Source organism: Rhinoraja longicauda, chromosome 2 (genome assembly GCF_053455715.1).
Source record: "Rhinoraja longicauda isolate Sanriku21f chromosome 2, sRhiLon1.1, whole genome shotgun sequence".
NCBI classification, from domain to species: domain Eukaryota; kingdom Metazoa; phylum Chordata; class Chondrichthyes; order Rajiformes; family Arhynchobatidae; genus Rhinoraja; species Rhinoraja longicauda.
The window spans coordinates 73,787,665-73,812,638 of record NC_135954.1 but is presented as its reverse complement, the minus strand read 5'-3'; the positions used below and the strand labels follow the sequence as shown (position 1 = coordinate 73,812,638).

General features: G+C 41.0%; 1 protein-coding gene across 5 annotated transcripts in view; it reads right to left on the bottom strand.

The window, feature by feature from the left end:
• Positions 1-24,974, bottom strand: part of LOC144605749 (zinc finger protein 385D-like) — a 435,063-nt gene that overhangs the window by 258,062 nt on the left and 152,027 nt on the right. For 3 of the 5 annotated variants that reach the window (XM_078421269.1, XM_078421295.1, XM_078421305.1), the window contains exon 1: positions 13,707-14,467. The exons of 1 other annotated variant lie outside the window; for it this stretch is intronic. In XM_078421269.1, the coding sequence (XP_078277395.1) occupies positions 13,707-13,728 (22 nt within the window). In that variant the 5' untranslated portion in view covers positions 13,729-14,467. Of the gene's footprint in view, positions 1-13,706; positions 14,472-24,974 lie in introns of those variants that run through there. One more of the 5 variants, XM_078421325.1, reaches the window with a different exon arrangement.

Sequence of the window (24,974 nt, the reverse complement as noted above, 5' to 3'; positions counted from 1 at the left end):
TCAGAAAGCTGATAAGCATGCAACAAATGGGATGCAACCTGGGAGTTACAGATGATCCAACGGGAAATTTTGGGGCACATTGCTTCAATATGAAGAATTAGTTCTCAGAAGTGCTGTAAACTTGTAAAGAGCAAACATTAAGGTCTTTATTAGTTCATAAATTCTAGGAGTAGAATTAGGCCATTTGGTCCATCCCGCCTACTCTGCCAATCAATCATGGCTGATCTATCATTCCCTCTCAACCCTATTCTCCTGCCTTCTCCCCATAACCCCTGACACCCATACTAAAAATATCCATGGACTCGGCCTCCACAGCCATCTGTCCCAATGAATTTCACAGATTCGTCACCCTCTGACTAAAGAAATTCCTCCTCATCTCCTTTCTAAAGGTATGTCCTTTTATTCTGAGGCTATGGCCTCCGGTCCTAGGCTCTCCCACTAGTGGAAACATCTTCTCCACATGCACTCAATCCAGGCCTATCACTATTCGATAAAAGAGATTGGTGAGTTGGAAGGTTTGGACTCAGGGAATCCTATCCATATTTATAATCAATTTATAAAAGAAGAATTAATCTAGCCTCAGCAACAGTCGATTAGATTAAAATCAACAGGAGATGAATTAATAGAAACCACTGTAAAGTGTCGACTGAAACAACCAAGAAGGAGTTGCCAACTTTTTAAGAATTGTTTTGACATCGCCGGGAGTATGTCTAGTGTGACAGATGAGTCTTCAGGGCTCCATTATGAATAACACAAAACAAATCATTTGAAATTGAAATATCCTTAATCAGCTTATTTAATTTAGTCATAAATTAATTTAAATTTGAATAAAGAATGCTTCATTGGCACTTGAAAATCAGTGAGGTGATGAAGCGCCGACTTACTCTCCAGTTGGGGACATTGCTGGATAATAGTCTCCAACATATGAATGGATTGGGCAATTGTGTCTGGATGTAGAGAAAGCAATCCAAGTCAGTCCAACCACTCTTTATAGCCATTATTCTCTAATTCAGGCAACAATTGGGTGAAAATCGTCTGCACCCTCTCCAAAGCCTCCACTTCCTTCTTGTAATAGGGCAACCAGATCTGCACAAATTACTCCAGATATGACATCATCACATTTTTATAAAGCTACAGCATGACATCCTGGCACTTATACACAATTACACAACTGATGAAGGCAAGCACACCGTATGTCTTCTTTACAACTCCATCTATTTATGTTGCTATTTTTAAGGAGCTGTAGACTTGGACCCCAAGATCCCTCTGTACATCAATGCTGTTAAGGATGTTGTCATTAACTATATACTTTCCTCTTGCATTTCTCCTCAAAAAATGCAACACCGTGAATTAAACTTTGTCTTCCCATACCTGAAACTGCGCTTTATCCTGCATATTCTTTGACAGCCTTCCTCACTGTCTTCAACTCCACCACCTTTGGTCTGATATGCAAACTTACTAACCAAATGATCTACATTCACGTCCTAGTCGTTTATATGTATCACAAACAACCAAGCTCCCAGAATAGATCATGCGGAACATTACTGGTCACAGACCTCCAGAACCCTTCTACCACAGCCCTCCATTTTCTACGTAGACCAGCTCTGAACCCAAATTACTAAACCACTGTTGATCCCTGGCCTCTTATTCTTCTGAAACAGCCTACCTTGAAGGAGTTTTATAATGCCTTACCAAAATCCAAGCGGACATCATCTCCTGCCTTACCTTCATCAATCAATCACCTTTGTCACCTCCTCATAAAACCCAATCTAGTTAGTAAGTCATGACCTGCTGTGTACAAAACCATGCTGACTGTCCCTAACTAACCCAGTCTCTTCCAAATACACATAAATCCTATCCCAAGAATGTTCCCTACTACATATGTTAGGCTCACCGCCCCATAATTTCCTGAATTATATCCACTTCTTAAACAAAGGAACAACATTGGCTACTCTCCTATTCTCCAGGACCTCAGCTGTGGCTCTCCTCTCTTGCCTCTCTCATTAACCTGGGATAGATCCTATCAGGCCAGTGGGATTTATCAATCTTAATGCTTTTCAAGAGACCCAGTACCACCTCCTTCTTGATCGCATACTACCCTAGCATACTGGTATTGCCCAAGGCTGATCATTTATCTTCCACGTATTTCTCCTTGGTGAATACAGATGCAAAGTATTCATTTAGTATCTCACCTGCAAGCTCTGACTACAAACATAAATTCCCTCCTTTATCCTTAAGTGGTTCTATCTAGTTATCCTCTTGTTCATAATGATGTATAAAAAGCCTTGGGAGATTCTTTAATCCAATTTGCCAAAGGCATTTTAAGGCCTCCCTTGGTTCTTCCAATTGCCCGCTTGAATTCTTTCCTACTTGTTTCATATTCCTCAAAGGCCCTGCCTGATTTCATCTTCCTGTATCTTACATATACTTCCTTTTTCTTTTTGACCAATGTTTGGGAATGTCACAGGCAGGAGGCCATGAATGATACCTTCAAGAATATATCTTGTATGAGCTTCCAAGCACAAACCCCAATGTGAATTTGGATGGGGAAGTTCTTTTTTTCTATTTGAGGAAAATAGAACACTTCGTTGAGGAAGTGCATCAGGAGATAAATCTTCTGAAACAGTTCATTCCATCTTTCAAGCGACCTTTGACTGAGACTCAGGTACTGACCACTGCTAAGCTATAAAAAAAAAGTAAAGGACCCAGAGGAGAATGGTAGACTGCCTCGAAGTGAGATTGAATGATAAGCACACCATAGCTGGTTAGCTATTCAGACCTTTATCATTGCCTCTTCTGAGTGAGGCAATCCCCTGGTCTAATTCCAACCTCCAAACATTTGCAGAGTTTTTATTCCTAACTCTGTGGATAGATATAATTCTTCACTACTACCTCTTGGATTATCACCCCAATCTGGTAAAATTGTTACCACACAACTTCCCATTCCAGTTCTTATTTTAGCCAAGACTTTAAATTGTTCCTTTCACAAGCAGCTGCCATTTATCATTCCTAAACTCCCTTTCTTCTCTGCTGTCTGTCAACAACTTGTCACCGGTTTCATACCAGTCTTTCCCCAAACTCTCCACTTCAGTTCCAGTCATCCAAACTCCCATTTTCTCATAGCACTAAACAAACTCAAAATCACCATCCTTTCATATTCATCATATTCCCATATTTCATTGCCACACGGAAGGCGGCTGAAGTGACTCATAGAGTAATGTTATCCCACTAATTGTCCCTATATTCCCATCATCACCTTGCTGAAATCCAGGCCACAGCATCCACTGTCTCATCCTTACTACCTGATCCTTAGGAGGACTGGGAATATATCAGAGAATACGTTTATTCTGGTCTGTGATGCCAAAATATAAAGGAGACAAGTCCAATTGTATCCATTTCAACCCACTGTACATAAGAATGTGAGGGGTTTGGAGAGGGTCCAGAAGAAATGTATTAGTGCGGTTGAAAGAATGGGGAACTTACATTATTGCAAAGCCCAGAGAAGCTGGATTGTTGTCCTTGGGGTACAGAAGATTGCAAAGCAATGTGAAATGGTGTTCAAAATAACAAAGGTCTAGACACAGTGGAGGAACACTGTTTCTATTGGTGGAAGGGTCATTAACCTGACAAAGATTTAAGACAATTGTAAAAAGTGGCAAAGGTGACATAAGGATTTTTTTTGCACACAGCAAATGGTTAGCATCTGGAATGTATTGCACGACAAGGGGTTGGAAGCAGGTTGAATCGGATCTTATAACGGAAACACAATTGGTAAAAAAAATTGTTGGGCTCCAGGGAAAAAGGTAGGAAAATGGGACTAGCTGCGTTAATCTTACAGTGAGCTGGCACATATTCAGTGGGACTTGAATGTTTTTACCATTCTATGCTTCTAACATTGAATGTGGAACATCTCTGGTCAATATGGCTGATGACACAGTGATCGGAATCGTCAGTGAAAACTTTAGCCAGAGGAAAAAATCAGGTCAGCGCTTGCTGTCTCCCACATCAGGCTTCCTAATGTGAATACATCAAACAGAATGCCTTGGTGAAAGGCGTGAAATCCTTGGCCCAGATTCAGTAAACCTTCAGATTTTAGATTACCAAGGGTGTCTAGGCATCTGTGTTCCAAATGTACGCAAATCACATGCTTTTCATTAAATCTTTGTAGGTGTAAATGGATTTCATAAATCAGTGAAAAGTAGGACTGTGAAATGTAAACAAATAGCACAACAACAATTTTGCAGAATGTCTTGTAAGTTTGGAAATTCAAAATGTAACAACAAAAAGATTTATGTTTATTCCAGAAAAAAATAGATATACAGTTGTGTACAAAATCAATGGATGTCTGATACAAGTGAGGTTATAATTCATGACCAGGTATGAAAATGGATGAAAATGTAGTATTCCATATCAATGCGACATTATTTTATACAGCAATATTTTTTGCTGTGCACTCCAGCACATTCAGCAATGGTATTTTTCCAGAGAGGCTTTGTTTTTGCCATATCACTTGCTTTCCTTTAACTGACAGAAGCAGGCTTCGGCTGAGTTAAGATAGATCAGAAATAAAATTGTGGACCCAGCAGGCAGACTTGCAATGGTTGCATTTTAAGTATGGTATCCTTTTACAGGTGACCCTTTCCCCCCTATCCAGACTTTATTCATAGAGAGTGCAAAACCATGCTCACTCGCAAAATGTTTGTCTTTTGGAAAACAAAATCATTAAAAATGCAAATAAAAAGACCATAGCACACATAATGCATAGCAACAGGCTGTTGTCTTGTTTTGATTTAAGATATTTGGAAAAGATTTCAATAGAATCTATTCTGTGCTCCACATTAAGTAACTTACATTATAATCACAATATGTGGCAAACTTCCAAAGGTGTCTATAAAAACTAGAGATTCTTGAAAATATGTTTAATGTCCATCAACATTAGCAAAGGGAACAGACAAGTTAATGGTCTTGTTGGATACCATTCCTTGGAGCTGTTTATTTTTCATTTAGAAATTAAGTTAGATAATGTTTCTTCTCTTCCTTTCTCCCACTCTCTAACCACCACCACCAGCACCACATCACACTGTTCATTGTGAACGATTTCTCCTAAACAAAACAATGAACTCAAAATAGTCTATGCCTGATTTAATGTTATTTGCTGCAACATAAAATCCATTTGTGCCTTGGGATATTTTATTTAGTGCAGAACAAATTGAATTTAGTTTTGCAGACTCATGCATGTACTTCAGCCCCAGAACAACTAACTGCTGCCTCAGCACTTTAAAGACCTAGCAGCTACCTGAAGTGCTATATTTTAAGTAAAAAAACAAGGTTACCAACAGTTGACAACAGTTAAACAGTTGACCAACAGGATATTTTATTACATGCCAGTGAATTAGATTTTAATCACTCACTCTGAAAGCATTGTTGTGTTTTGGTTATACAGTTACAGTTACAAATGAACCAATCAAAGCACATAATTCAATATTAAACATGGACCTTCTCAATAGATCACTGCTGCCAAGCTGATCCAACCGTTTAAATATTAGCCATTCACATAAATTGTGGAAAGACAGTTTTAGGTAAGTGATACCAGTGTCCAAGGGGACAGAATGTATTGTCTGCGGATGATGCAAATGGGCATTAAATCACAACTTAGGTCAAATGCACTAACACTGATTTGGAGTTTTAGATCACGGATTAAACCACCATTCCATATCCGACCAAGGAAAAGACCTGAAGAACTCTTTCCCGGGCTCTAAACTTACATCTTTCTATTCCGCCACCTTCCCATCCTTTCTCAGCTTGTCTTGTGTATGAGACCCACCACTTGAAATCTGAGACACGCAAGGAACTGCAGATGATGGAATCTTGCATAGAACAGAAATTATTGAAGTAACCTGTCTTGTCTACCCACAAGCTTCCTAAGATTGCAAGAAAGCACACGTACTGGCACTCCTGAAACTCGGGAAAGATCCATCGGCTCCTAAGAGCTACAGGCCAATCTCACTTCTGAGTCATACATACTAGCTCTTTCAATGCCTGATACTTGACAGAGTTAGACCTGACGTTGATGATCTCCTCATCCCAGAGCAAGCTGGTTTCCGCCCCGGCAAGTCTACGACGAGCCAAGTACTCCACCTCACTCAGCACATTGAAGATAGTTTCGAGGAAGGGAAAGTAATCGGTGTTGTGTTTGTCGACCTCTCAGCTGCTTACGTCACTGTTAACCACAGATGCCTTCTCCACAAGATCCTGGAGCTTACCAAGGACATCTGTCTAACAGAATTGATTGAAAGGATGCTCAAGAACAGGTACTTCTTTGTCGAACTGGGTAGTAAGAAGAGAAGATGGCGGAAACTCAAGAACAGACGACCACAGGAAAGTGTGCTTGCACCAATACTCTTCAACATCTACACTAACGACCAACCTAGAAGTGAAGGTACATGTTGCTTTATCTGTGCAGATGACCTCGGTGTAGCTGCCCAAGACAGTGACTTCAATGCTGTTGAAGAGCGACTCTCAAATGGCCTCAACAAACTAACACCTCACTACGAAGGGAAACACGTCCGTGCAAATCCATCAAAGACACAGGTGTGTTCATTCCATCTGCGCAACCGAGAAGCCAAACACTGACTGAACATCACCTGGTCTGGTACCCCTCTTGAAAACTGCGATCACCCAGTATATCTAGGAGTCACCTTAAATAGTTGTCTCTCCTTCAAGACCCATGTTGAGAGGACAAAAGTCTGTGCAAGAAACAACAGTTCCAGCAAACTTACTGGAACAAGATGGGGCACAATTCCTGCCACTCTATGATCAACTGTCTTGGCCGTTTGCTACTCAACAGCAGAGTATGCATGCCCAGTCTGGGAAAGATCAGCCCATGCTAAGAAGATTGATCCAGCCATCAATACAACCTGCCATCTTATCATTGGATGTCTTAGACCAACATCAACTGATAGCCTATACATACTATCTGGTATAGCGCCACCAGAGATTCGTCGCATGCAGCAAGCAGTAGAGAACGCTGTTGCCAGACCACAGATCTATGACATCCCCTATTCAGCCATGAACCTGCAAAGAGTCGGCTAAAGTTCAGGAAAAGCTTCCTCAACGAAGCTGAACCAAATGCTGAAGCTGAAGGTACTAGAATTGCATTATGGGAAGAGAGACTAGCCAATCTCCCATCATCCATGTCCATAAGTGCCAAAGAAGAACCTCCTTCTGGTGCCGAATCAAGCTAGGCTGAATGGAAATGCCTCAACAGACTGAGAGCTGGTACTGGTCGTTGTAAAGCGACTCTCAAGAAGTGGGGTTGTATAGACGCTGAAGACGTCATCTGCATATGTGGCACTGAACCACAAACTATGGAGCACCTATTGAGATGTCCTCTATTGGAGCACCAATGCAAAGCTGAGGACCTCACAGAGAACAATGATATTGCTAAGAGTTGTGTTCAGTTTTGGCTGAAACACAATATCTAACATGTGTGGACAAGATAAGACGAAGAAGAACTGGAATAACTCAGCGGCTCAGGCCGCATCTCTGGAGAACATAGATAGGCAATGTTTCTGGTCGTGACCCTTCTTCAGACCGATTGTAGAAGGGGAAAATAAGCTGTAAATCTGACTACGCTCCTACTAAAATGCTGACCACCCAATTCCCTTTCCTGGTCATATCTTTGATGGTATGGTTCATTTATCTGGGCTACCATTACCTTTCCTTTTAATCTTTCCAACATGGCATCTGTGTGGCCATCTCCGAATGTTCTGTTTGTCCGTATGTTTGCTGTCCTGCATTACTTTCTGGTCTGTAAATCCATCAATTTTAATATTCTCAACCTTACTTTCAAATCCTTTCTTCGCCTCAATCTTAACTACCTCTGTAACCTCCCAGTCCTGCAATCGCCAAGGATCTCTGTACATATCTAATTTTAGCCTGTTGCACACTCCTTATTTTCATTACCCCACTCTCCAGTGTTACGTCCTCTCCCACACAACTCATGTGTTATGTGTGATGGCGATCTGACTTACAAACAGCTACAGTGATCGCTACATTCATCTCACATGCGATTGTAACAAAAAAAGGTTGTGATTAGTGAACAGGGTTCCAGTTAGTTATTTACCTTGTGCCGGCCTCTGATGTGAAAATGCAAGCATTTCAATTGCTTACTCCCAAATCCTACACAATATGCTTCCAGGTTTTTCTTTGGGACAGCTATGAAAGTGGTAGATTTCTCCGCAAAAGCTCAAATTTCAGCTGACATCGATGAAAACAAGAACAGCATGGCCCAGGATGTCATTGGCATCAAGCTAACATCAGCCACGCTAAGGTAAATCACAGCAAGAAATACTCAGTTGTTGCTAATCAACCAGAAATTGATTGCTAACATGACCTAATATTATCAGAATGACTGTTCTGCACCATTTTCATGTAAAAAGAAATTGTGAGCAAATACACCTAGGACTTAAGTATTTGGTGTCAAAATTTGATTGATACCAAGTTGCATGAAGCACCTCTGAGCTCTTTACTGACTTCCTATGTGGATGCAAGTTGCTGCATTGCATGCTTGTGATATTCAACCTTCAGCCAACATTGCACGTTCTCAATCTCTCATGAACAAACCCCTGCCAGCTACTGTCAGGCCCCGGCTATATATGAATATATTAATCTGGGTAAATCCAAAAACTAACCACTGATATTGCTTCTGGACACAAACCACATACCCTTAATGATGCTCAGAAATTGGTCTTAAAGTAAGTCAAAAGTAAAGCTGCCTGCTGCAGTCAGATAACAGTCAAGGTCCACCTGCATGAATTCCTTCAGTGTTTGCGTTTACTCTGGTTCAGGTAATATATTGAAAAGGACATTACCTCGAGCAGTATTGCTCAGTAGTAGCAACAATGAAACAATGAGCTACTGTGCTTAGTTGTTAATAGCCTAATGTCTTCTAAATGAAATGCTGCTGACAAATGGGTTTCTAGGGGAAGTGGAAGATTGGACTGATTTTCACTATTAAATGCCAGCACAGACGCACATGGACACGCAAATGATAAACTTCACGCGCATGCACTCTATCACACAAAGGTGGAAGAGTGATGATTATTTATGGAGCAGGTCTAATCAAAGCAATCAAATTTTGAGCACAGGGCCAGAGAAAAATCAAACGCACTGCCCTCTATACAAGAAGTTAGCATACATTATTTGCCTTTTACCTAATGGCACAGTGAATGAGAATAAATCCAACCTAGTGTGAAATGCTGCACGGCTTGAAAACAAACAGCAGGCAGCACAAGGTCAAGGTTAGCAGTTTATATTCTTGTTAATGAGTTAAAGTTTTGTTATTAAACAGCCTCCCTACCACTATACCAGTCATGGAGCACTCTTTTAAGCTCCACCAAGAAGTTTAAGGGCTTGATTGTCTTCCAGATTTCTATTGCTCCACTCAGCACAGCCTTGCACATGGATGTTATGTACTGAATCTAGACCACAGAGCACAGAGCAAGACTCCAGTTTTCCAAGTCAAATGCCTCACACAGCAGAGACCATCTGAGAACTTTGACCGATGACCTACTCACTGTGTGTTTCCTTTCTTTTAATCTTTCAAAACAACAGTTCACATCTACTAAAAATAACATTTGCACAGCCGAACGTTCTGATCTATTCCAGTGTTCCATAAAATCCTGCCATTTATTTAACACTACTACAAACAGACCCTGTACTGGGTGATGAAATTTCAAGTTCCATTTGAATGCTTCCAGGTACTACCTTTTATTTCCATTTGTACAGATGATGAATGGATTATGCAGCGTACTTTACCACATTATGGACAAGGTTACAATATTTCAGCTGAATAAACATCATTTTTGATGGATGACCAAGAAGAGGATTGTTGCCAGTTATGTAAAGCAGTGGGCAAACACGAATAGTGACCTGATGACATACAATATCTCTGACTGCACCTTCTATTAATTAGTCTTACTTTTCACAGTAGTATTAAAAATATCATTGTAATAATGTACTGCATATGTTCACTATAGTCTCTCATGCAGTTCATATGTTTTCCAACCTGCAAAACGGCAGTATTTTACTAGACCAAGTGGACCCGTTGGGCCCAAAGCTCTCCTGCATTGGTGCAGCACCCTGTCCTCACCCCTCCCCTCTCCCCCCACCCCTCTCCTTCCCCCCTCTCTCCCCTCCCCCTCTCTCTTCCCCCTTCCCTTCCTCCACCCCCTCCCCTCCACCCTTCCTCCTCCCCCTCCCCTCCCCCTCCCCTCTCCCTCCCCCTCCCTCCTCCCCTCCCCCTCCCCTCCCCTCCCCCTCCCTCCACCCCCTCCCCTCCCCCTCTCTCTCCTTGCCCTTCCCCTCACCCCCCACTCCATCCCCCTCAACCCCCCTTATCCTCCCTCCTCCCCCCCCCCCCTCCCTCCACCCCTCCCTCCCCCTCCCTCCCTAGGAGATAGATTTAAACTTTAAAATGTGAATAACTTAAAAAATATAACACCGATTTCAACTAAACCTTCCATTAGCACCAAAGGGACGATGGTGAGTAAGGTGGGCCTAAAATTGTCGTGCTATCGTGTACCATTTTGGGTGTAGTTCAGGAACAAACAAACAAACGAGAGTTTTAGTATATCGATGTAGAGAAATTTAGCAACCAAATCTACAGATTTTTCCACGAAAGGAACAAATAGTGACAGACTTTAAACAAATTGGCTATTCTGTGAACCAGTGAGATAGAAAGAGATTGGAAACAATTAACACACCATTAAAAAAATAAACCAAACATTATTCGGACAGATAATGGCAGACTTTATCTCTCTAAATTCAAGCCTCTAAAAGCTCAGGTAACAACTGAGTCCATTCGGTAAAGAGTCAGTAAATGTCATCTGCTTTGAAACTTAAAAATGCCAAATGTGCCCACACACAGAATCTTTAAAGCAAATATATCTGAGCCATCAAGCCAGGCATAATCTTCCCCAGCCTCCCAAGCAGCCTGCTCCCAATTATTAGGTATGTCTCCTCTTTCAACATCTACCCTCCATTTAAGAAGTAAAATACTTAACCTAATCTCTCCAGTACAATCCAAGACTTATATGGTAATGGCAAGTGAAATTGTACTAAGGGAATAATGATATGGGGCAGATCAAATTGCAGCGACAAGACAAATCATCTCTGGCACGAAGGATAACAAATGCAAAAGGGCCAGTTGGCCTGCTGCCCACAGGCTGACACTCTAACATCATCTTTATAAGATGCAAGTGCTAAATCAATAAATGGCCTCGTGAAGCAAATCACAGAAAATTGTAAAATATAATACAAAAAATGTGGTATCAGAATATTGAAAGACTGTCAATGCCCCCAAGTATACTATGAAATAATACTCACAGTAAACTCTCCCATTGTTTGGTTTTATGTGCCCATGTTGTGGTATTTTTGATACAGTAATATGCCAGAACTGCCTGGAAATTCATTAGCTAAAAGTAACTTTAGATAGTTTGGGATCTCGAAGGTAAAGTCTCAGCTTGCCTCAAAGGGGCAAGTGTTGAGACGAATGCACTTTAACTTTTTTGTTAATGATCTGGATGTGGATGTTGGTTGCATCCTTAGAAAATCTGTACATATTAGGAACTTTGCAAAAGTTAGGTCTGTGGTCCATGCTTGATGATTTCAAGCACCAGTCACTGATTACCCGACACACCAAGACCTGCTAGAAATTGATTCAAACATATCGTGGTGTGTTTTGCAATCTGTGACGAGTGCTTGCAGTTCAGTTTGAAGAAGTGGTATGTCACAAATATAGGAATGGTGTACATTCATGGAGGGCATTAACGTGAATGAGGAGGTCAGTTACTTTGCAATTCTGCGGATAAATTTCATAAGTTTCATGAGCCACATCTTGGCCAGAATAAATAACTTGCTGGTTTGCATTTATAAGACAATTATGAAGACAGAGTGGACTATTTTGTCCTTGTTCATGACTTTATTTGGACTTTAATAGGAACATTTAATTTAGTTGTGATCTTCTCAAATGTTGCATGATACTGAGGCACTGATGACCCACTCACTGCGGACGCCTGGTAGTTCTCTACTGAGCTATATGGTCTGGCCCAAGGTGCCTTGTTTAAACAAAAAGCTTATCTTTGTGTTGTAACCTCTGGTCAGTGAAAAGGCAAGCAGCAATAGTAAATATAATAATCTCAAGACGCGGTTTCAGGAAACAATCCCGTACACCAAAGCCTGGCAGTTAGCTTTCTGAATGTGCATGAAACATTTATAATTGGAAACATTTAAAGGATGGAAGAAAGAAATGCATTTACTAACAAAAAATAAGACTTTGAAAACGCATACATTTACATATTCAATTAAGTCTGACAAAGTAGGAATCTGACCCTTATTATAGATCAAAGGTTTGCTCCATTATGTCCCCTGTAACCCGGAGCATTGAAAATCAACTGTGAATAGCTCTTAACGTAAACTTATACTGAACCCATGTGGGAATTCATGTAGACAATGGTCTAAAATGATTAACCAGTTTGTTAGCTTGACTTATATTGATTTTAATTGAAAAGGAAATTGGATGTGACAAAAAAGTTCATTGCACTCAAAATTTAAATGACCAACGATATTTTATAAAATTCTTAGTTTTTAAAGTGGCTCTGTCTTCATATGCTTATGTATATAAGTTAAAAATATGCTTCGTGACTATATTTTTCATTTGAATAGGTAGAGTGAGAAGAAGGAACCTGTCATTTTATTATTAATATCAATTTACATTCAACACATTGGTGTGTGTCAGTGATTTATATCTTCCATCTGCAAGGTTATGAGGAAAGGAAACACATTTTCAAATGCTTGCATGCGCACAAGTCTTTCAAAAATATGCTTTTTTTATTAAAAACTTTAATAAGAGAATAAAGACATCTTGAAATGCAAATTGCCTGTTAAGGAATCAAAGCTTACTTCAGTTTCAATTAATTCTGACCTAAAAACTTTTACGGGGCAATCAAGAGTTAAAAGATCAAACTATTCAAATTAATGTGGCTTCGTAGGCACTAAAGTATTGGAACTGCATTACCGTATCTGTATTATCGTGGCCCTGTGGTGGTGAAGTAACTTACCACATATAAAATTTTATAGACTGTAGTCAATTGTGAATGCAGATTAAAATAAGCAAGAAAACATTTTATTTTACTTTGCAACTTTCTAAAATATATAAAAAGAGTTCAAGCATTGTACTTATTAACACAATCAGCTCTCAGATGGTTAATAGCATTTGCAATACTACAAACATAACAAGATCAATCATGTCATAAGGATCCATGCAGTAAATGTTTCTCAGACACTATTCGAAAGCAGGAACGATTCTAATGTGAGCATTGGCAGTTGGCTTAACAAATCTGATCATTTCTTATTCTCCTCCACCCTCTCCCCTTTAAAACATTACTGAAAACGCCAATTCTGTTGAGACAGTCCTTGTACAGTACTGAAATTTATTCACCATCATTACGTATTGCATTTTAAATGACAAGCTCGAGCTCACATCGTCCCTTCCAAAATTCAGGCATCATAAATATTCCGACAAGACATATCAGCATCTTTCCTCAGTCATGTATGTTTTCACCAAATAATAGCACGGTTAACACATTCTCAATGCTTAACAAGATCACAGTGTTTTTAAATCCAAAAGGCAAGTTAACACTTACCAATATACATGATGGCCTTCATTAATCATACTTTTCAAATCCCACAGTTTTATGTCTTCTCGCTAAGTCAAACAGAACCTGCCATATGAAACACCAGAGTTTAATTTAGCATTATCCTTTTGACAGTTCAGATTCAGCATATTGCTTACATCCCATGCAGAATCCTTGTGTGATTAGTGCCTACTCTGTTAGCATACAGCGCTGCTCATACAGTACTTTGTGAAATCTGACTCCTCCTTATGATGTTCTTGCTGTGCCTGTGACATCAGTGCTGAGAGCGCCTCACAGGTTCCTTCTCACAGATTAGCCCGTTTTATGAAGCCTGAAGCTGCCTTCATGATCAGATTAGAACCAAAAGCAGTTATTTTCTTCCAGGCCAGACATTTTTCAGATGGATTCGAAAAGACGGCATCATATTCTTCATTTTCTATTCACCTAATACAATATTAGGAAATTGTTCAATGAGTCACAAATGTTAAGAAATTGCACAACGGTCAATGCACCCCTTAGTTTTAGCAAACAAACTGGGTTCTGTGCTGAAATCACCAGCCACACCGAACCATACCGGTGAGTTGCAGCTTTCTGTCTGTCAGTGATAAAACAAGTGTTGTAACCGCATACAATGGTGCACCACTGTTCTCTGGCATGCAGTAGCAGGAGGTAGGTTTCACTGCTACAGTTTCACGTGGCAATTGCAGAGCTTAGCTCGGACATCTGGATGCGATGAGCATTCAGAGAGAAAGAGAGAGAAAAAGAGAGAGAGAGAGAGAGAAAGAGAGAAAGAGAGAGAGAGAGAGAGAGAGAAAGAGCGAGAGAGAGAGCGAGAGAGAGAGAGAGAGAGAGGTTAGGGAGTCTCGGAGCCTGAGATTCAGAAAGTGAGGTACTGTTCTTGTGCTCCTTCTAGTGGCCAGTTAAAGAACTGAAGACTGAAAAGGGCATTAAATTAAGATAGTCCCTAAAAACAGGTGTGGTAATCTTATTTCCAATCCAGGCAAATGTACGGCAAGCCTCGGACAATGCTCACTACATCAGACCCCTATCATTTATCAACCAACCAACACTTATTAATCAGGAATCATTCATCTTCATTCATAATCTTCAACCCTCAGAGCCAGCTATTCAGCAGCATTGGCCAAACAGATTACGCAGGATTCACCGACTTACTTCAGTACCTCTTGCAATGCAAGGTGTGTACAACTGAGAGACCACCAAGCAGGAGATGGTAAAGTCATTATTCGGTGCAACAGTATTTCGGTCAATGGGCCGAGGCGGCATAAAACCCCAGACTAGGTTGGTGTCCTCTGGTAATATGCGGTCTCAAGCACCACTTTGCTTTCATTACATAAACACTCCTCATTTAAAATCTGCAGAAGGTGAAAGAACATTTTCAAATAGGAATAGCTTACATGGGTGGCTTAATCGGCATGAATAAATTGGGCTGAAGAGCCTGTTTCCAGGCTGTATTACTCCAAGACTTTCCAATGTTCCTATGCCATTGTGACAATGATTTATTACAAGTCAAGCAACCTTCCAAGGTCAGGGAGGTGTGAGACATAGAACATAGAACAGTACAGCAGAGCAACAGGCCCTCTGGCCCACAATGATGGTGTCGAACATGATGCCGAGCTGAACTGATCTCATCTGCCTGCCAGTGATCCATATCCCTCCATTACCTGTAAATCCATATGCCGATCTAACAGATATGGCAATCATATCGACCTCCACCTCCACCCCTGGCAATGCATTCCAGTCCCCCACCACTTGCCACACACATCTCCATTATATTTTCCCCCTCTAACCTTATAGCTATGCCCTTTAGTGTTGGACATTTTCACACTGGGGAAAAAAAAATTCCGACTGTCTGGTCCTTGATAGATCAGCGAGGAGTGAGTCCTTCACAAGTCACAGAGGGGTGGTCCCCCACTGATAGGGGAGAACTACATGAGCACATCAGTGCTGTGACGCACTGTTTGTTACTATTACAATATTTAACAACCTTTTAGATAGGTACATGAATAGGACAGGTTTGGAGGGATATGGGCCAAACGCAGGCAGGTGGGACTAGTGTAGATGGGGCATGGAGCAGCTGAGGATTTTGATGGAGCAGCCTCTGGAAGATGTCCGTCAGGGGTCGATGGTGGAAGACTGATAATGAATTATCAGATAATCTGCTTTCACTGACACAGCACATGGAGAAATTAGGCTTTATCAGAAATCAGAAACTCATGGAGTACAGAGCTTCGTTGTGCGAAATGGAGGACACTCGTGACACCAATGTTGCTGATGCATCTGAATGCTGATGTCACAACATGAGGCTTGTCAGGAACATTTCTCCTTGACTATCAGATCCCATCTCCTTCTGAGAGCCCTTCTCCGCTTCCTCCTCTTCCAGGAATTCGCTCTGCTTTCAGTGTCCTCTGCCAATTGTCCTTCTTATTCGGAATTCTAAGGGGCAGACCTACTGACGCAACCATGTCTGGAACAACAAGTCGTCCAGAAGTTGGGAAAAGTTTTTTAGCATCTGGCACAATATACTCTGCAACTTCAATTTACTGCATCACCAATTGTATCAACAGTTGGAAGAAAGCACCCAACATCCAACCTGCAGCATTGCTGATGAAGAAGGTCCTGCCCGTCGCTGGATCAATTTTCGGCTGCATTTATTTGGAAGATTGTGCATTGAGCTCCAAAACGACAGCTCCATTATCAAATCAGCATTGCACAATGATTAACATCATGATCTGCCTGTTCTGCAAACTTCCAGCAACTGCTCACCGCACGCACGCTAATGGCATCGCAAAAACAGCATCCAACAAGTGCACACGTACAGTATCATTTTGGAGTTCTATGGCCACTTTTATTTACAGGAGATAATAAAAGATAGACACAAAAAGCTGGAGCAACTCAGCGGGCGAGGCAGCATCTCTGTTTCGGGTCGAAACCCTTCTTCAGACAGGTGACTTCAATCTCAACCCGAAACATTATTCCCTTTCTCCAGAGGTGCTGCCTGACCAACTGATCCAGCATTTTGTGTCTCTCTTTGGTTTAATCCAGCATCTGCAGTTCCTTCCTCCACAGGAGATAATAATCTCAATTTCCCACCAGCTACTATTGATTGAGTGCATTATTGTTTAAATTAGTGATGGCATGGTTGTGACTTATTGCAATACATTTCACTGTTTTATTGCTAAAAATACATTTGGTACATGAGAAAATGAATCTATTAAATCTACAAATGAAAAATGTAGACTCAATTTAAGTTGCAATTGAGCGAATGGACCAAATCTGATTTATTTTTCCACAAGTAAAGAATTGGGGGAAAATCTGCATCAAATTAAGGAGAAATCTTAAACAGTGCGATTTGATTTAACTTCAAACTATACTTTGTTGAATAACTTGATATCTGCTTTGTTGAAAGATAATTCTAAACAATTGGAACGATATCTTGGCTCCACAGAAGTGTTAGGTTTATTAGGTAACTAAATTCTGCACAGCCTAGATTTTACAATGCCAAGAATCATTTTGGCAGTAGTTAAAGTCAAAATCATTAAGCCAGAGGTATGTAAAACCTTCAGTACGTTCAAATAGTTGAGTTTTATCTTGCAATTAAATCGTAATGAAATCATAATAATGGATACAGTGTGTGGTGTGGTTACAAATCGAACATGCTGAAGTGGGGATATACTGAAGGTGCGGCAGACTGTGAGTGTGGACGGGACCTCCTGAATGTGATATGCTGCATGATACATGCACTGTACAGGATCTTGCAGAGGCCAACAATGTGGCACTAAACTTTGCTCGCTATTGGCAAACAGTTGTGTGATGACACGAAATATATATATCACAATGATCATCATGTTAGTGTCAAAGACATTGTCCATGTTGTAAGACTTTCCAATGTTCCTATGCAACATTCCTATGTACTGTATACAGTACAGTGTTCGATTCATTAGCTGTTTTTTAGGCCATCCCTGCAACAAAGTTGCAAGAGTTTGAATGTAGATGTCGCACTAGTTCACAATGCATATACTTTAGTTTAGTTTAGTTTATTGTCACGTGTACCGAGCGAGGTACAGTGAAAAGCCTTTGTTGTGTGCTGACCAGGCAGCGGAGAGACAATACATGATTGCAATCGAGCCATCCACAGTGTACAGATACATGATAAAGGGAATAACGTGAATCTTTAGTGCAAGATGAAGTCCAGTAAAGTCCGATCAAAGATAGTCCGAGATAGATAGGAATGCTCTCTGGGTCTTGGTAACCTATTTTGTTTTCCTTCTTTGACACTAACATGATTATCATTGTGATATATATATTTCGTGTCATCACACAACTGTTTGCCAATAGCGAGCAAAGTTTAGTCCTTCTACAGTTGTATCGGGCCCTGGTGAGACCGCACCTGGAGTACTGTGTGCAGTTTTGATCTCCAAATTTGAGGAAGGATACTCTTGCTATTGAGGGCGTGCAGCGTAGGTTCACTAGGTTAATTCCCGGAATGGCGGGACTGTCGTATGTTGAAAGGCTGGAGCAATTAGGCTTGTACACACTGGAATTTAGAAGGATGAGGGGGGATCTTATTGAAGCATATAAGATAATTAGGGGATTGGACACATTAGAGGCAGGAAACATGTTCCCAATGTTGGGGGAGTCCAGAACAAGGGGCCACAGTTTAAGAATAAGGGGTAGGCCATTTAGAACGGAGATGAGGAAGAACCTTTTCAGTCAGAGAGTGGTGAAGGTGTGGAATTCTCTGCCTCAAAAGGCAGTGGAGGCCAGTTCGTTGGATGCTTTCAAGAGAGAGCTGGATAGAGCTCTTAAGGATAGCGGAGTGAGGGGGTATGGGGAGAAGGCAGGAACGGGGTACTGATTGAGAGTGATCAGCCATGATCGCATTGAATGGCGGTGCTGGCTCGAAGGGCTGAATGGCCTACTCCTGCACCTATTGTCTATTGTCTATTGTCTATTGTTTTAATTCAAGCAACTCCAATAAGAGTCTGTAGCTACTAATCTGTGGCTACTAATTGCCCTGACAACTTGCAAATATTTTTTTATTTCAGATGTTCAACATCTGTGGTATTTTGCTATTGCAAGATAACTTGAGAGGATCAAGGCTTGAGGGGAGATTATGTGTACAACATGTCGGGTCGGGCAACAAATTCTGAAATATTGTTCACATTCATTGGAATTTTTTCTTTCTTTTTAATGAGAACTGTGTGCATGTAAAGATGCTCAACTACTTACAAATATTGTACAAACTCTCCCAGTGTGAAAAAATAATAATAATTAGGGCTAGAAAATATCAGAATTGGTCCCTGAATTTAGAATCGTAGATAAATATGGAACAGGCTTCCATGAAAGGAAGTTAATACTATCTCAAATGAAGTTTTGGCAAATAATAACTAGAAGCACAGTTGGAGGAAGGGAATCACTAAAGGAAGTTTTACAAATCTAAAGCAACCAATATCAATTTTCTGGAGTAGGCTGCACTTGGTCCAGCCAACCAGCCCCATTCAGTCTCCATGCCAGTCTTGTGGCCTTTGCGGTTATGAGGTGGTTAATGGCCTTGAAATCCTGGTTCTATGACTATTCTGAGTGCACTGCACCAAGAATAGTGACCAGCCATCAAACAGCATATAGTAATGCCACTGCAACTAAAATTATAAGATGCCCTTTGACAACTTGTGCTTCACATTTTAAAAGTTGAAATTAATTTAATTAATTTTAACAATTTTAAGAATACAGGCACTTCATGTCTTATGCGTTCTCGATTTTACACATTGTTGGAAATAACGTGCTTGGCTAATTACCACCGAACTTTAATTTACGCGCTACTATTTTCATAATAATGTTCTCAAATTTATGCCTGGCACCATATGGCTGCTGAGTCGAGTGCGGTGCCTGGCATATGTTTGAGTTTGCACTCCGTGATCAACATGTTGTTTTTCAAGCATGTAAACCCCCTTCCCCCCTATGCGAGGTGCCTAAATTGCATTTATTTAAATACAGATTAAACAACTGTTAATTAATTAAAACATAAATATACATTGACATAAAGAACAATCCTATCCATCCTAATTTAGGTCAACAATCACATTCTAATAAATGGGAATGCTAGGCATTACAGAGGAGCCAGATGTGAAATGCACCATTCTCCATGGCTCAGTAAATCATGAAATGCTTCTCGACTCATTGGCTAGTCTGGGAATTGAGTAAAATATCCAATGCCTCTTCATCCAATCTCCAGTGCATTCTGCACAACCACACTACTCTGCAAGAGGTGCCAAAGTCTGGAACATGCTGGCATGCACACTGCCAACTAATTAATGTGCAATCCAGCCCATTTAGCATGCAGTGCAAAGGAGCTTTTAATTTGTCTGACAATGGATATTTTAATACTCAAAATGAGTGAAAGGATTAAAAACTGAGGATGTATTGAGTCTCCAGAGCTGTTTCAGGCTTTAAAAATTAGTTCAAGCAAATAATGCCATCAAACACATAAAAATGCAATAGTGGTTGTGATGGTTGCTTACAATCTGACCTACATCACATGGTAGCATTAAAGAGGTGTCTGATACTCTTCACTACTTTTCCTTTAGCACTGAAGATCAGGCTCAGTAATCACAGGGATTTACCAGCATTGCCGACTTCCTCAGTGTTCAAGAGCAGAAAGACATTTTGGGCTCCCTTTCAGAACACAGAAAGGGACTGCAAGAGTTTCCTTTCTCAGTAATCAAGCTGGAGTCCACCTCTCTTGTTAAGGAGTTCACTTTGTCCAACAGCTGTCAGGGTGAACACAGCCTGATGTTTGGATCTTGGAAGATAAGGCCTATCCTCTCATTCAATTACTTTGTCTTGTTGTTAATGCTCCTGTGGATTGGAGGGTAGCTAATGTTATCCCACTTTTTAAGAAAGGAGGGAGAGAGAAAACGGGAAATTATAGACCAGTTAGTCTGACATCAGTGGTGGGGAAGATGCTGGTGTCAATTATAAAAGACGAAATTGCGGAGCATTTGAATAGTAGTAACAGGATCGTTCCGAGTCAGCATGGATTTACGAAGGGGAAATCATGCTTGACTAATCTTCTGGAATTTTTTGAGGATATAACTAGGAAAGTTGACAGGGGAGAGCCGGTGGATGTGGTGTACCTCGACTTTCAGAAAGCCTTCGACAAGGTCCCACATAGGAGATTAGTGGGCAAAATTAGAGCACATGGTATTGGGGGTAGGGTACTGACATGGATAGAAAATTGGTTGACAGACAGAAAGCAAAGAGTGGGGATAAATGGGTCCCTTTCAGAATGGCAGGCAGTAACTAGTGTGGTACCGCAAGGCTCGGTGCTGGGACCGCAGCTATTTACAATATACATTCATGACTTGGATGAAGGGATTAAAAGTACCATTAGCAAATTTGCAGATGATACAAAGCTGGGTGGTAGTGTGAGCCGTGAGGAAGATGCTATGAGGTTGCAAGGTGACTTGGACAGGTTGTGTGAGTGGGCGGATGCATGGCAGATGCAGTTTAATGTGGATAAGTGTAAGGTTATCCACTTTGGTGGTAATAATAAGAAGGCAGATTATTATCTGAATGGTGTCAAGTTAGGAAAAGGGGACGTACAACGAGATCTGGGTGTCCTAGTGCATCAGTCACTGAAAGGAAGCATGCAGGTACAGCAGGCAGTGAAGAAAGCCAATGGAATGTTGGCCTTCATAACAAGAGGAGTTGAGTATAGGGGCAAAGAGGTCCTTCTGCAGTTGTACAGGGCCCTAGTGAGACCTCACCTGGAGTACTGTGTGCAGTTTTGGTCTCCAAATTTGAGGAAAGATATTCTGGCTATTGAGGGCGTGCAGCGTAGGTTTACTAGGTTAATTCCCGGAATGGCGGGACTGTCATATGTTGAAAGACTGGAGCGGCTAGGCTTGTATACACTGGAATTTAGAAGGATGAGAGGGGATCTTATCGAAACAAATAAGATTATTAAGGGATTGGACACGTTAGAGGCAGGAAACATGTTCCCAGTGTTGGGGGAAACATGTTCCCAATGTTGGGGGAATCCAGAAGCAGGGGCCACAGTTTAAGAATAAGGGGTAGGCCATTTAGAATGGAGTCTGAGAGTTATAAATCTGTGGAATTCACTGGCTCAGAAGGCAGTGGAGGCCAATTCTCTGAATGCATTCAAGAGAGAGCTAGATAGAGCTCTTAAGGATAGCAGAGTCAGGGGGTATGGGGAGAAGGCAGGAACGGGGTAGTGATTGAGAATGATCAGCCATGATCACATTGAATGGTGGTGCTGGCTCAAAGGGCAGAATGGCCTACTCCTGCACCTATTGTCTATTGTCTATCAACTCCAGCTCAGTGTTTCTACAATGAAAGCCAAGACACTACCAGCAGTCTTTTGGAAGTAAACTGCCACATCTAAAGTATCCGCATAGTCTGAAGAAGGGTCGTGACCTGAAACGCCACCTATTCCTTTTCTCCAGAGCTGCTGTCTGACCCCTGAGTTACTCCAGCATTTTGTGTTTATCTTCGGTGCAACTTCTAAAAGTCAGGTTTCTCTGTTTAAACCCCAATCCAGAGGAATGCCACAGGTCTTTATCCTTTGTTCCTGTCTTCGATATTTCGAACAATATGTTCAACAGGTGAACTCTGCCACAAGAAAAGGTGTGGGAGGAATTTAAAATGGGCAGGCCTAAGGGGAATAGTAGGAGAATCAGCTTTGGCACAAGTGTTTGTGCTTGACTTTCATTTAATGGAACGACTGGGCTTATATTCACTGGAATTTAGGATGAGAGGGGATCTTATAGAAACATAGAAAATTCTTCAGGGATTGGACAGGCTAGATGCAGGAAAAAAAATTCTAATGTGCTTCAGAAGGGGAAATCTTCTCGAGTGTGTGGCGATAATTTAACTACCCATAATTTTTTATCATTGTTGCATTCCATAGTTCTACTACATTTCATGGTACAAATGCGATTTGTGGTGTAACTAATTGGATGTGCACTTCACTACAGCCATTTATGTTTCCATTGGGCAAAGACTAAGGTAAACATTACCCTTACATAGTCACCAACTCCAGCAGACCTCACATTACTGAGCCATAAATGAACATTTACCGTAAGAGAAAATCACACAGGACAGCACACCGCTTTAACATTACTGGTCTCCTAAAAGATGAAAATAAGCAGATAAATCTTCTGCTGAAAACCTCTGCAAGCTACATGTGTCTCAGCTGAGTAGCATGTCTTTCAAAGAGTTATTACAAAACCATATTATTATTGACTCACAGCACTAGTTCTCTTTCACACTACTCATCAGATACAAGTGTTGCCTCTTCGCAGTTTGAAGTCATCGTATATCTTTACTGTTCCGATCAAGCATGCTATATAGTGTAAGAAAATAACTGCAGATGCTGGTACAAATCAAAGGTATTTATTTCACAAAATGCTGGAGTAACTCAGCAGGTCAGGCAGCATTTCAGGAGAGAAGGAATGGGTGACGTTTCGGGTCGAGACCCTTCTTCAGACTGAAAAAGCATGCTATATAAATATATATATATACAGCTCTGCCTATACTTCCATGAAAGATACCTCTGCAGCAATCGAGAGTAATTATAGGATAATTCCCTAATAAGGTGCAGCATGAGATTCCTTCAAAAAATAACAATTTATTTTAATACTCGCTATTAACATGATGAGCAACAGCTGGTGCAGGTGAATGACAATAGACAATAGACAATAGGTGCAGGAGGAGGCCATTCGGCCCATCGAGCCAGCACCGCCATTCAATGTGATCATGGCTGATCATTCACAATCAGTACCCCGTTCCTGCCTTCTCCCCATACCCCCTGACTCCGCTATCCTTAAGAGCTCTATCTAGCTCTCTCTTGAATGGCAGGTATCTGTGTGCCCAGAGCAATGCTTCTGACAATATCTCATTGGTCCTGGATCTCAGCTCACAGTAAGTCATCTTCAGGCCCAGGATCCTATGACAGGTTGAAGCTGATTCATCTGGTTTGCGATCCCCTGACAGATCTTCACTTTGCCCCAGGGTTCAGCCTTGGTCTTGGTCTTGCCAAACATCTTGGTTTCATTTTTGTAAGTTATTTTCAGAATATTTCCTTTCGCCGTGTCACGGGGAAGATTCTTCTTTTTTTTTTCATTTTGAAAGAATTTGAGAAGGAACCGAGTTTAACACATTGTTTGAATAATTCAGATTATTGCACAGAACGATGTTCTTCTTTCTCAATAGGATCAAATAAAGGCTGCAGAAGCACATTGATTTATGGGAATCCATATTGTAATAAAAGAACATTGTTTGTAACGTGGTCTTGAATGCATTCTCTTGAATGCTTTTACATCTATCCGATGGAACACCAAGTTGTGCAAAGAGCTTTGGGAAAATGAATGTTTCTGAACTTTGCCACTCTCATGATAGTCTTCTGCATCTAAGTAAAGGGCCTGTCCCAGTTAGGCGATTTTAAGGCAACTACCGGCAACTAGGTTGTCGCCGAACATTCGCCGGGGTGTCGCGGGCATGATCGTGAGGAGTCTTCAGTGAATCGTAGCAGATCTCGGCGCATCGCGGAAAAATTTACCTGCTAGAAATTTCTCGCCGACAGCTGGCTTGTCGCCAGGTATCATAGCTTACTGCGGGCGCTGTCGCATGCTGTCCCCAGGTGTGCTAGGTTGTCGCCAGTATTGAGGATGGATGAATTTCATTGTCAACTACCAACGTCAACCGGAGACAGGTACCGGGATCAGGAGAAGACAAGGTCAAAACCCGTTTTGACAGCTGACAGAAGTGCAGATGCAACAGCAAGGTGTGGAATGGGAGAGGAGACCGCGATGCTGTCAAAGGTGGGTGGACACTTGAACAAACCGACAGCAAGGTCCGGCCAGTGACATTTTTAGGCATATTTTGTAATCGTTTGAAGTGTCCTTTAAAAAAAAAGATTTTGGCATGTAGTTATCCATCTTTCATAGGAATATTGTTTGTTGTAATAAAGTTGATTTTGGTGATTTAAAAAAAATGAGAGTCTGAATTTATTATGTTTCTAAGTACTTTATCATGGCATCTCATTCAGAGATTCTAGTCTCATTCATTTTGACCAATGAAATAAAATGCTGACACAGGCACTGCACTATGAGAACTCTTTTTATTCATTTATTTATTTATTTATTCACTGAAAAACCCTTGTCGCAGATGCATTTAGAAGCACGTAATATTAAATTAAGAAAAGGCATTTGAACATACCAGAAAATAGTTTTGTTT